The sequence below is a fragment of the Lytechinus variegatus genome, chromosome 9, assembly GCF_018143015.1.
Source record: "Lytechinus variegatus isolate NC3 chromosome 9, Lvar_3.0, whole genome shotgun sequence".
NCBI lineage: Eukaryota > Metazoa > Echinodermata > Echinoidea > Temnopleuroida > Toxopneustidae > Lytechinus > Lytechinus variegatus.
In genome coordinates, this window is record NC_054748.1 from 35,731,818 (window position 1) to 35,746,362 (window position 14,545).

Sequence of the window (14,545 nt, forward strand, 5' to 3'; positions counted from 1 at the left end):
AATCTAATTGAAACTCAAAAGCCAATGACGCAACATCTTTGACAAACTGAGACAATTATTCATTCTTTTACAGGATAAAGAAATACTTTTTTAAAGTGTAAATTTGCAGGAACACAATGGATGTTCCTATGTATCTATTTAATGAAATAAATTTGACTTTAATAAATTCAGTAAATTCAATTCAATAAATTTAGTGATTCAATAAATATCTACTTTTATTTGTCAATGAGTGAAAATACCTGTATTTTCTATTTAGAATGACAAAAAGCAATTTATCAATTCAATATCATCAAAAACTTTAGCAATATGGTTGTTAGGCCCTCCAAATTGTTGATATTTTGATGAAAAAGCCGTTTCTGCTGCAATATTTGACGCAACTCAAATAGATCAAATATTGTCGCAGAAATTGTCATTTGCCCCTGAAAGTATCTGCGGCAAATATTTGACGCAGCTCAAATAGCTGCATCAAATATTGCCGCAGAAATTGTCATTTGCCGCTGTTTTGAGATTTGCCGCAGAAAATGGGAGTTGCCGCTGCGGCAAATGTTTTATGAAACGGGCCCCAGGTCAATCAAAATATTTTCGAATTCGTGCTGGTGAGCAACACGTTCACTCCCAGCGATAGGGACTTGTTTAAAAATGGCATAGGAAATATGCATTTTCTAAGTATGGTAAACTCAGTAGAATTTAGGTATTAAATTGTGAATGAACTATTGGTAGGTAAGACATGCGTAGAGGATTATTTGTCTTTATCCATTTCTATTTTCCACATTTTTCTTTTGTTTGACTTTATTTTCTAGGGGGAAGCCCCACTCCCCCATTCCTGTGGATGCCAATTGGTTGGGGGCTTGGAATAGTGCAAGTTAAAAGGGTGAACCTGAACTTTATAGATATCAAGAGAGAAAGAATTGGAAAGTTAAAATGAATAAAAACAAAGATGGAGAGAGTGAGAAAGATGGTGGACTTTCAAGGGGCATTAAAAAATCTCATATTAAAACATCATTTTTGTTTTTGTAATTATTCTATTTACCCAGGGTCAGTCAAAATATTAGCATCCACAGGAGGGTGGGATCCTTCCCGCCTTAAAACTGAAATCTAAAGAAAAGTGTAGAAATGGATAAAAGACAAAGATCCTCTGCGCATGATTTACCAGCAAATGCAGCTCATTCAGAATTTAACTCTTAGAGCACCTAAATTGTACTATAGGCCTACAATATGTGTTTACCATGCTTAGGAAACACATATTTCCTAAGCTATTTTAAAACGAGTCCTACTGCTCGGAAGTGAACAAGTTGCTTCCTTACTCATATTCAAGAACGTTTTGACTAACCTCCTTTTTTAATTGGTTGCTTTGCTCCCTCACATACCCAACAATTTGTTGTCCTCTACATTTCTTCTGCTTGGTCACTTCGCTCCCTCTTACATATTCCTCAAATCTCTTGGCCCCTGCATTTTCCTTCTGTCATTTTGCTCTCTCGCATATATCCCCCCCCCACAAAATTCTGCTCTGTCGCATTCGCTCCCTCGCACATATCCCAAAATTGTTTTGCCCCACCCTGCATTTTTTTTCTGCTGACAGCCATGTCCTGCCCAACCTCTCTCTCCAATACCTTGAAATGATGGGGGGGGGGGTAACTTTAGATATGAGAGTGACCGAACAATTGTAAATCAGTGAAATATTTGACTTTTCTTTTGATTAGTTATTATTTTCTGTGAGAGTGATTATTGCAAAGGATTATACCCCTTTCTGTACACAAAACATACCAGTATTTTGAGAAATAACAACAGAAAAAAGACCACATTCTTCCTGACTGTTCAAATCCTTAAAAAAATAAAATATGGTAATTTTTACTTTCTCAGGCATTCATCACAGGCTCCCAAATTCCTGTCTCTATTTCTCTATCACCCCCATTCTTAATTCATCTTTTTGTCTCTATCCAACAGCTCATTTATAACTGTGGCCTTGTTCTATCCTACATGTATTCTATTCTTCTGTCAGCTTGCCGTCATTCCTACTTTTCACAAACTTTTTTCTCTTCTGACATTCAAATCAGAATGAATATACTGTAAGACATCTTCAAATTCAATGAATTCATTTTTGTTACATGCCCAGTGATAAACGTTTTCATTGAGCTATTTTAAATAATCAGAATCCACACAGCGTAAATTTTTTGTTGTAAAGTTGTGCAAATCAATGTTTGTCCAAACTTAAAAGCAAGTAATGTATAAGGTAGGACTTCTGTGTGGTTTTCAGCCTCTTCTCCAAGTTTTAATACAGTCCATTATTGTTGTTGACTTCCACTTTACCCCTCTTGGACTTTCTGGTATTCAGTAGGAGTGGTCTTCGAGAAATTAAGGTGCTGAAGACTTTGGCACTGGTGTCTTTGCAGTATCTGGGAGGTTGTTTGCTGAATCGAAAAGTCTTTTGGGAAATACCTTGGTTTGGGTGAATTCTGTAGGAGACGAATTAATAAAAAAATAAGAAAAACAATATTGAACAAAAACAGATACAAGAATGAAAAGATAACTATTCAAAGATAATTTTTCAATCAAATATTCGATTATCCATGAAGAACAATATTCGTTTAGAAATCAAACCTTTTGCAGTGACTTGCAACAAGATAATTTTTTTAAAATATACATGATATATAAACCCTATCTAGCCCCGGGGGGGGGGGGGGGCTTAATAAACTCCCCTCCCCATCCACATTTTTCATAAGTCCACAATGAGAAATGAGGTACCATGATTACTTTTTGGTCAATTCTGCAGAGCTTTTGAGATACCCGGATATTCAGTTACGCAACATTTTATGAGTTTATGTCGGACCAAAAATTGCTCAAAAATATTATTTTGTATACACATTTAATCCAATGGAAATTCTATTTTCAGTCATAATTGACAAATTTATCATTATTCTTGCACTTATTGGTTGAAAATAATCAAATCTTTGCTTTTTATAATCAGAATAGTGCCATGAACAGATCCCATTAAAAAAACTATAAAATACATAAGGCCCCAAAACAAAGAAATACATATGGAATTATAGAAACAATAAAATACATAAGATTAGAAATGTCATTTACCATTTATTTTTGAGCAACTTTGTTAGAAATCATAGAATTTCGGGAATTCTTTAGAGATTAACCTTTAAAACAAAGAATTCTCTATTACGCATAAATTAGCATTACTAATTTATTAACAATAAATTTTAATGAATTCTGTAACCTTTAGTTCCATGCTTGCAGATTACATTGATGTTGATGTGTGCATTGGTTTTCGTTTTGATCAGAGGCAAGATCTGAAGAGGGGGACCAAAAAAGCCCACCTCCCCCTCCCTGGGCTATGCAATCTCAAAGTAGCCCAGGATTATGAGTTAAACCAAATTTTAAAAAATATATTTATTTAGTAGTTTACTGTAAATACACAGTATAGGCCCCGGTCCATGGTTATCCTCCTGATTAGGATAATTTTCATCTCTATTTTGCTACTGAAAATTGAATAATTAAAGCAATGTTCTATCAAAACAAAGGTAGATAAAACAGAATATATATTTCTTTAGAACGCATGTATGATATAGATCCACTGTACCTTCTGAAGACGAGGCGGGAAATCAAATATGGTTGGGACAGCATCCTGTTTAAGACGTATCGTCTGCCCAGGTCAAAGCAAGCATCTTCAAAATGATCAGAACAGAGTACAGAGCTCTTGGAGGAATTCAATGAAGCTCGCTTCATATTGACCATCCTTACTGTGTTACAGTTCCGGTCTTGGTACCGGTTCAGTCCAATGGCTGAATGGGAATCTGCAGCAAATGTAAACACATGTCATAGAATCAATTACACATAATTAAGAAAGTTTGACGTGTCCAAAGGAAACAGATGCCCCCGCAGAATTGTAGTACAAAATGTTTTTTTATTGTTTTATGATGCAATTTTCTGTAAATCAATTAAACTATACACTAAATAAAATAAGATTTCAGTTCTTGATGTTTTAATAAGAGATTACCACAATTTTGTTTATGAATTTTGAACAGAAAAGTTGATATTTCCCCCCAAATTACTAAATCATGGAAATTGAATGCCTACAAAAAAACACTTTATAAGTAATATGACATTTCATTCCTAATACATGATTATATACGTGTTGTCCCTAGGTATCCTGAGTCTTGTCAATCGAGGGGGGGGGGGCGAGGAGAATTTGCACAATGGAAAAATTGATATACATTGGGTTTCAAAGCTTAATTTCATTTCGGGTAAATCAATATGCTTTATTTCATTTGAATCAATTATACCAATTTTAGGGCATAAAATACAAATTCAATTCAAACCTATAAATATAGCCCTTGAACTACTTATTTTTTTAATTCAGGAATTCTGATCAAATGTATATTAAAAACAATCAGTAGGCCTATATAATGTTTTTAACCCTTATGAGACTGGGGGCTGATTTACCCCCTTGTCATATTTTGCAATAAATCCACTGCGCAATTTTTTTTACCGCATCACTCACAGACTTACAGCATCACTCACTCACTTTTTCGAGTCTCGCGCAACTTTTGAGACCAAAATTGCGACCCCCTGGTATGTGTTTTCGAAATTACACAACATTTTGGAAGTGCATGCAGACCAAAAGTTGCTGGAAAAATGTGAATTTGCGTACAAATCTATGGAAATAGTGTTTTTAGCCATAATTCATAAATGTGCCATTATATTTCCTTTTACTGATTAAAATCAATTAATTTCAACTTTTTTACGGTCAAATATGGTCCCCGACTATTTCCATTGAAACAACAATAAACACATAAGAAAATAAGTGTGATGTTGAAATATATTGAGTCTGTGAACCAAAAGTGATCATTTCAGGGGCATTATTTAGTTAATTAGAGCAAACTTTTGATTTTACGCATAAATTAGCAATGAGATTTAGGCAAAATTTGATTATAGTTTTTTAGAATATACCATGGGTAATGCGTTTGCCAATCATCGCTGTGATCCCATGATTGACTGCCCAGATCATAAAGCCCCCCCCCCAGTCTTCTTAGGAAATGAAATAGCCCAGTCTATGTAGGTTACTGGTAATGTTTTTTTTTTTTACTTTTTCATTTTTCTTATGTACAGATTTTCAAATTTATTACTAATAGAAATTTTCAGCAATTTCTGAAAATAATGATACAGATACAAATTTTGGCAATGACTCACATTGAGTTGTACATGAAATCAAGTTTTTAAGCAATTCGGAATCTGATAATATGCACTTGTGTATATCATAACTGCGTAACCATGCATGCATTCCAAAAATAGTCTTGAATGTTGTGTGGCCCTGCCATGTTTACGAATTTATTGTAGATAAAAGTGAGCTAATCACATAGATTTGTTTGTTAAAATGATATTCTTAATATTGATTGCTGTGCAAGATTGAACAGGGAGAAGAGGAACATGACAAAGCAATCAAGAAAGAGTAAAGGGGGAAGAGAAAGAGGATTTATTTATAACACACAAGTAAAAAAAATGTGTTTTAAAACACACTGGTTAAAACGTGCCAACCCGGGCCCCAGTTAACGCGATCAGAAATCTATTCAATATGATTGAACTTAATATCATGCAGAAATCAATACGCATATAAATATAATAAAAAAAATAAATTTTGAACCAACTTGCATAATGAGCTGTGAACTTAGCCTGTATTTTGGTGACATCTACCTACACACCAAATTTTTTAAAATCCATTGAATGTTTTTCAAGTTATTGCGCGGAAACCAAGGGGGGGGGGGCTGACAGGGGCAACACTTAATGCCCCCTCCGGGCTTCATCTGCAGGGGCATAAAAACTCTAGGCCTACTCATCAGCAGGGGCCCGTTTCTCAACACCTGGACAAGTTAGTCCTATTTATCTACCAAACACAGAATTAGTTCCAAAATTACCCAAAAGGATTAACTAGAATCCATTAATATCATATTGATACTATTGGTGGAAAGTACATACCAGACGTAGCCTTAGTCACAAAATAGCAAATTTTCCAAAAGTTGCAAAAAATAGAGGCAAAATATGCTTAAAAAGTACTTAAACATGCAGACATGGGCATTAAATTTCTGAGGAAATGAAATTAACACTAATTCATATCATGATAAAAAAAATCACATGTAAGTGGACATTGAGATATTTATCCCAAGATATAAAATTTGAATAGTTTACGTAAACCATAAGGCTTTCTTCCTAACATGATGGTTTCTAGTGTTGCTGTTGGATGTTTGTGGTCTATATCATGGTTGTTCCACTTTATGTTTGTCATTTTGCCTCCGACGAAGATTCTGCTAGGATCGAAAGCTTAGGCCCCCTTTTGACTCTCTAATTTACTCCATTGGCTCTTTTTTTTTTTAGATAAGCAGTTTTCAGCAGCTTCTTTTTGCCTTTAATATGATGATAATCAAACAGATTTTCAGGATTCCAAACATCATCAAAAAATATATTATCATGGATTGTTAAACTCTTTAGATACCTAAACGCACAATTTTATGAATGCTATGCGTATATTAGAGGAAGAATTTATTAAAATTTTGATAAGGGTCTGAAAACGAGTCCAATTATGGATGACCTGAAGTGGTAGAATCTTTGTCAATTCAATTATTTTACTACCTTAAATTAACACTTGTTATAATTTCTGTGCATTACAATTACTATTAAATGATTTATCCCACTTGTTTGCTATATAATTCATTTTTCTTTAAATTATTACGTAATAAAATTTTCAAATTTCGAGGCTCATTTGAATGTCACAGTCTATCCACATGATATCACTACATAAAGGACAAGTCCACTCCAACAAAAACTTTATTTGAATAAAAAGAGAAAAATTCAACAACCATAACACTGAAAATTTCATCAAAATTGCATGTAAAATAAGAAAGTTATGGCATTCTAAAGTTTCGCTTCATTTCACAAAACAGTTATGCACATCTCGGTCGATATGCAAATGAGAAACTGATGACATCACTCACTATTTCTTTTGTAATCTATTATATGAAATATGAATTATTTTTATTTTCTCGTCATTGTCATGTGAAATGAAGTGTCATTCCTCCCTGAACACGTGGAATTACATTATTTTAACATTTTGTGCTTCAGGCAAGGAGGTCCTAATTGTCAAATTTGTAAAAAATGAAATATTGTATAATTCAAACAATAAAAAAACAAAAGAAATAGTGAGTGACATCATCGACTCTCTCATTTGAATGTAACTGGCTCGTTAATATAACTATTTTGTTCAAAATAAGCGAAACTTTGAAATGTCATTAATTTATTATTTTACATCCGATTTTGATGAAATTTTCAGCATTGTGCTTGTCTGGTCTTTCTCCATTGATTCCAATCAACATTTTTTCTGAGGTGGACTTGATCCTTAAGAAAGAAGTAAGTTATGACAGGTTTGGAGATGTCATAACTATTTGGTCAAGTTGTCCCCGATCTTGGCAAAGAGGGATTCGTGAAACAGTTCGCTAACAGGTAGCTAACTATTTCCAATTTAGTTAAGAAGTTAGAAGACTTAACGGTGTTGAGAAACGGGCCCCAGTCTACGCAAGCAGAACCAAACAGAATCAGTTTGCCACACTCAAATTCCCAATTTGCACTCGCATCAATTATTTAGTTACGTACCTATCATTTTATGATCTAGTGCATAGAACAAATGACCATTTTTTTTAGGTCGGAATGTCAACAATTTTCAGCTCGTGCTTCGCATTCCCATTATTGAAATATGTACCATCCTCATGGTTAAACAGTCCTTAACAGGATCATGCTAGAACACTTATTAAAAATTATGTTCGTGCTTGGCATTCTCAGTAATTATCTAGAACACACACATCTTGTTCAGGATCACAAACGGTGCCTAGAATGTTAAATTTTCAGGACAAAATACATCCTAAATACATATATAAAAGTTCCAAAAAAAGTAAGAAAAAAAATTGCTTGCCTTTGCACTTTTTATATAAGGCCTACGTGATTATTTCATATTGATGTTATTTTATAAGAAACCAACTCGCATATTTAATGACCCAGTGTAGTGGTCCACCCGGATACCCCCAACCAGTAATTGGGAGGAGATACCTGCGGGTCACAGTTCTGTGTGCGCACCCTTGTAGGCGACCCAGATTGGCTGGCTCCTCCAATACGCCTTGGAATGTCTTTAACAGATATATGGCACTATATAAATGCTGTGCATCATCATCTACCAACACACCCAAATTTTAAAAAATCTGATGACTTTTGATAAGATATCGTGAGGAATCCAACTCGCATATTTAATGAGCTGTGATCTTTGACCAGCATATTCCGAATTCGAACTTAGCCTGTATTGGTATCATCTACCTACACACCCAAATTTGTTGAAATAAGTAGAATATTTCATAACTCATAAAAAAGACATTATCATGCGGAAACTAAATTGCATATTTAATGTGTTTTGACCTGCCGACTCCAAATTCAAACTTGGCCTGTACTATCAGAGGGTCGTGTGTTCGAATCCCGCCATGGACTAGCGTCCTTTGGCAAGGCGTTAATCCACTTTGCCACTCTCCACCAGGTGTTAAATGGGTACCTGGTAGGATGTGAAAGCCTATGTATAATGTAGTATGCCTAGCAATTGAGTCTTGGAACTCTTGTTGGAGTGCTCCCCAGGGAGTGGAGAAGGTGCATACATTGTACGCAGGCATACAAGGTTCTGATGACCGTGGTAATACTGAGTCTGGAAAGCGCTTAGTCTCTTAGAGACGTCGTTCCGATGCATTAAGCGCTATATAAATATGTGGAATATTATTATTATTATTACTATGGTGTCATCCACTCCTATGGTGTCACCCACTCCAAGCTGTGGGGAAGTTACACATTGATGCAGAGGTTCGAGCCCTGATCACGTCTTTCGGATTGTGACATTAAAGGTCGGTCCCAGACGTAAATAATCAAACCTGATTGATATACGTCTGTCAAAAACTCAAAATACACACACACACTCCTAGTACCAATGATTAATGTTAATGTTTGGACCTCATAGGCGACATTACCCAAAATATGGGTTGCCGGTTGGACAATGCTGTTCTGAATCTGATTTCAAACCCAAGACTTTGGTAAATGTACGCCTTAATACAAATTGGAGTTATGCGATATGACTTTCATTTGGTGGGAAGACATTTAATACTTTATAAAATTAGTTGAAATTAAAATGGATTATATTAATGCTCACTGTTGGTGAGCATTTCTACACGATCCCCCTATTGAGATTTATAGTAAATATTTTGGAATTATATTAGTTATGCGACCCCTCCCTCATGATGATCACAGCATTATTTGTAATGGGGATATATTTCGTTCATATTCTTGTCTCTTCTTTCTCTTTTTAGCCTTTTTTTTGCTTGTTAAAACCTTTTCATTTTTTTGGGGGGGGGCTTGCCAAATTTTATGTGGGTCAAAATTACATTCATTTTTTAGTGACAATCTTATTTTTCATTTGTCAAATTTTACGCAAGACAAAATTACCTTCGATCATTATTACAGTTAAAACCTTTTTTTTAATTTTAATTTTTTTTTGGGGGGGTTGCCAAATATAACATGGACAAAATGACTTTCCCTTTTCTTATTTATTTTTTTGGGGGGAGCTTGCCGAATATCACGCGAACGAAATGACTTTCATTTTTAGTGACCATCACTTTACGTGAGACAAAATGACCGGTTTTTTTTAATTGAGAACCTTTTTTGGGAGTTGTCTAATTGTACTTGAGAAAATTCACCCCACCCCCCCCCCCTACTTTGGAAAATCTTGGATTTACCTCTAGTTTTAATCATGATTAACCCTAAATAGACTGGGCTATTTCGATGCCTAAGAAGACTGGGGAGGGGGGCTGATTCAGCGCCCCCTTATGATCTCGGACGTCGATTGCGCGATCGCGACGAAAATTGGCACACATTACCCATGGCATAATCTACCAAATTATCACATCAAATTATGCAAAAAATCTCATGTTTCATTAATTATGCTAATTTTTGCGTAAAATCATTAGTTTGCTCTAATTAATAAAATAATGCCCCTGAAATGCTAATTTTTGTTTCACCTACTCTAGATAGGCATCTGATCAAATTTGTTTTTAAAAAATTTCAACATCATGTTTATTTTCTTATGTATTCTATTGTTTTCTAAATTTCTTATGTATTTCATTGTTTTTCGACTTTGTTTTTCATTGTTTTTTCAATGGAAATTGTCAGGGACTTTATTTTGACCATGAAAAAGATAAAATAAATTGATCTTAAGCAGTAAAAGGAAAAATAATAATACATTTATGAATTTTGGCTAAAAACACTATTTGTATTGGATTTGTACACAAATTCACGTTTTTGAGTAATTTTGGGTCTGCATGCACGAACGAAATGTTGCGTAATTTCGAAACTGTACCCGGGGGTCACAATTTTGGTCTCAAAAGTTGTGCGAGACTTGAAAGTAAAAAGTCAGCGAGCAACGCGGTCAAAAAGATTTGCGCGGCGGATTTATCACGAAAAATGTCGAGGGGGGGGGCTGATTCAGTCTTTTTAGGGTTAAGATCATGCGTATACCACGGCAGAGGCGTAAACCGCTGCAGGGGCATGCAGGCTGGCCCTTGATCCCTAGTGGATTTCACCGGAAAAAAAATCCAGATAAGAGAAAAGGAAAGAAAGAGAGAGGGGGGGGAGAAAGGGAAGACTGGGAAATAAACGAAAAGGTCCCCCCCCCAAAAAAGGAGGGGAAAAGAGAGAAGAAAAAGCGAAATCATTAAAGGGGTGTATATTATAACTTCATTTATAATTGTTTTTCCTTCTTTTATGGGGGGGGGGGGTCAAAAAAATAAAAACCTTAACGAAATGTTTTTCTATAATTACATTTAGGTCTACACTCGCGATTTAATAAAAAATAGTAGCCATCTATATACAAATGATGCGTTAGAGTGGGTCAGTAGCGTAGGAACTCTGTGTACAAGGTAACCACATGCACACAGTTCCACTGACCCACGAAAGAAACCCATGCATCATCTGTTTTATAGAATGGAATTTTTTTTTTAATAAACCACAAAAATTAATGATTTACTGGATGCATGATAATTTCATGCGTCCGGTAAATTTAATTTACCGGACACATGATTTTTTTTACCGGACGCATGATTTATTTACCGGATCGATGCATGAAAATTCCAAAATCTAATGCAGAGCGCAGACACTTTGATAACCCTGGACAACATAAATATGGGCTTAACTGGATAATGTTGCCACAAAGATATTGTTATACCCAAAATGCCAGATACAGCTTTGCATTGACTATATCTTGAGCAGTTGAGGCAGCCTCCGACCTCCAATACATGTAGCTGTGTGTGTGTATGCGGGCCGCGCCGGGGGCCAGCGCCTGCCTGGGCCTGCAGTGGATATTTCGCTGTGCACAGCCAGCCCAGGGCAGTATAGATCTAACGTTAGATCGTACATGTATGTCATTGTCTGGACTTCTCAACTAACGAGTATGTGGGCAGTTTTAATCCCAATGACAATTACGGTACCGTATTTGTACTTACAGATCATTTTGCATCCTTTGATTCATTCTGCTTTGATCGAAATTCAAATTTTGACGTAAACAAGTGACGGTAACAGTACATGCGCGATGACATCACAATGACCTTTTCGGGCGATTGCTTGTTTACAGTGGATATCGTTGCGTTTTGATTATCGGGATATCGTTCATGCAGCCCAGTAAAATTTTTGCATTGCTCTCAACCAATCAGATTGCAGGGATTTTCTCATCCATTCTATAAAAAGTTTTAAAATTGCTAAAGATCCAGAGATATCAAAACCCACCTGCTGATTTAGCACTGGGGTACACAAGCCAGGGTTATGCCCAGTGCATGCCCCCCGAATGTTCTACGTACAACCAAGATATAAAATAATGAAGGGAAGAAACCAAAATTAGGAAAAGTGTAAGGTAAGATATCTGTCTCAAATTTAGATTTGCACGAAAGGTTTTTTCTCGCTTGCTTCATTCGCTTGGAACATATAAAGCAACTTTATTCCCACGTGCCATATGTTTCGGCCTCTTTCTTTCTACTATTTCATTTTTTTTACTCATCATGCTCCTGCCACACAGGGGTTTGCCCTAATGCATGAACAATCATTAAAAAATATCATTTTCATACCATGTGACTGGGAATTTTTTGCTCTACCCCTCCCCCCTCCTCGATCCCTGTATCGATTTGACTTGACATGGGCCTATACCTGATGTATTCTGCTTCAATATAAAATCATAACGGATAGAACGCCTTGAATACAGGCCAAACAGCCTAACGACACACACACACACACATTGCCGTGTCACGTGACAATCAGTATTAAACGAGGATGTGTACAACCCTATGGCGACAAGGCTAGTCGCAAAAGTTGAGCAAGTTCTGGACGAATAGGCTTCAATACCCCAAGAAAAGAAGTAGTATCTAGGGACTAATTAAAAATAGTTTTCTTAATGGAGTTCCATGTTAAAATCTAGTAATTTAAGTCCAACTTTTAATTCGCGTGCACTCACTTTTTTAACACAGGAATTAATAGGCACGGTGCCTAGAGTGTCATCTACCAACACACCTAAATTTAAAAAAAAAACAATCAAATATATTTCAATTTATTGCACTGAAACCAAGTGGGGGTGGGGGGGGGAGGCAGGCAAATCAATGGACAGATGGAACGCTTAATGCCCCCTCCGGACTTTGTCTGCGAGAGCATAATTACAGAGGAGCTGAATTTGAAGAGGGCCTGAATCAAGACTGAAACATCGCAATACGTGTAAGTGGAGTAGCCTAGGCTAGGGCACTCACACTAGTACGAGGCCCGGGGGGGGGGGCACTCAGTATATAATGCATAGTGGGTATGTGCCGCGGAGGGGACCCCCATTTTTACACCCAAATTTCCGTTCCAAGCCAAGGCATAGCATTTTTGTCTTATTGAGAAAAAAACAAAGAAAGCTGCTCCAAGGCAAAGCATTTTGTTCTTATCTAGAAAAAAGAAGAAATTCGCTCCAAAGCTTCGCATATTTTTCGTTACGCCATTCCGGTCGCATTGATCTGCTGCAATTTTGGTGAAAAGCGGCCACAGAGCGCTGTCCGACCATCGTCTCTGAGCGAGCGCACCCGGCGGAGGCTGCGCTAGCTGCATCACGGATGCCCGTTCCATAGGGATGCATACGCACGTACTCACACGCTGGCGATCGATCCGTTCCAACTTCCAAGGACCCCCATTTCACAAAATTTTAGTTCCAAACCCCGTTCCGAGGACCCTCCTTTTTACAATACTCCCGCTCCATGCTCCAAGCCCAAGGCCCCCGTTTTTGTCTCTCCTGCGGCACACCCCCACCACTTTTTTGTTCAAGTGCCCCGGCCCCGGGGTATGAGGTTAGTGAGGCTGGGTAAACTTGCGCCAAGTTGCGGCCAAGCCCGCCCAACATGCCCAAACTGTTGAATAAATTTGTTATTTCAAATTTAAAAAAAATATATTTGTCATCTGATTTCAATGAAATTTTCAGCATTTTGCTCTGTATGAATTTTACATTATTTGCTAAGTTCTAGGCCAAAATATCTTCAGCCTGTATAATTCCTCACCATTTTAGGCCTTAGGTGTGCAGAAAAGACCAATCCCCCCCTTTGTCTGACTACAGTACACAAACTTGAATACATGGGACTATAATTTTTACAGTACACAGCTTCTTGCAAATGAAAGTAGCAGGTATGGCAACCACTACGATTTCCCATTTTGTTTTCAACGTAATTCAAACATAGCTGAACTTACGAATGCAATGTCCGTCCACATTCTACTAATTAGAGAAGTTGTTTGCAGCTAGCTCTTGCATGTTGGCATGAATAACCATGATAACGTGAAATCTAAGCTAAACAGGAAAGGTTCACCAACATGCCGACCTGTGAGTGTGACCGTCCCGCGGCCGGATATCGATCGATCGAAGATCGGCTTGAGCAAGGTGCAGCCAATCAGCGACGATCTCATATACCCTGCCAGAAAGAGGAGACAGAATTATTTTACATGGACGGAATTTTTTGTGATGTGACACAAAATCATTTCGTCGACGGAATTTTTTGTGATGTGACACAAAATCATTTCATCGACGGAATAGATATTCGCATCGCAACGAAATGAATTTTGAGGACGCAATTTTATTTCGTCTCGACAAAATTGATTATAAGTGTGACACAAAATAAATTTCGTATACGAAATCACACTGCATCATGACGAAATGAATTTCGTTGGAGTGAAACACAAATTTTCCTACAGAATTTTCCTTTGAACACTTGGGGTGCCATTTCGTTAGATCAAAATTCATTTCGTGTGTACGAAATAAATTTTGTGGACGAAATTACATTTTGTCTCGACGAAAATTTATTTTGTGTGACAAGAATAATTTCGTATACGAAATAAAATTGCATCATGACGAAATCATTTTCATATGAACAAAAGAACTTTTGTGTACGGAATGGCGTGAATTGGACGGAGT

At 36.7% G+C, this 14,545-nt stretch overlaps 1 protein-coding gene across 2 annotated transcripts; it reads right to left on the reverse strand.

Moving 5' to 3' along the window:
- Positions 1 to 350: 350 nt before the first annotated feature.
- LOC121422110 lies at positions 351 to 14,057 on the reverse strand. 2 transcript variants are annotated; one of them, XR_005971118.1, is made up of 3 exons: positions 13,828 to 14,057; positions 3,590 to 3,803; positions 351 to 2,453 (listed from the first exon to the last, which is right to left on the reverse strand). XR_005971118.1 is itself a non-coding variant. In XM_041616942.1 (3 exons), the coding sequence occupies exons 1-3, from the start codon at positions 11,581 to 11,583 to the stop codon at positions 2,270 to 2,272; spliced, it is 405 nt and encodes a 134-aa protein (XP_041472876.1). In that variant the 5' UTR covers positions 11,584 to 11,711; the 3' UTR covers positions 351 to 2,269. The 2 variants fall into 2 exon arrangements, 1 of the variants encoding a protein (XP_041472876.1); XM_041616942.1 differs by lacking the exon at positions 13,828 to 14,057 and adding an exon at positions 11,577 to 11,711.
- Positions 14,058 to 14,545: the final 488 nt, after the last annotated feature.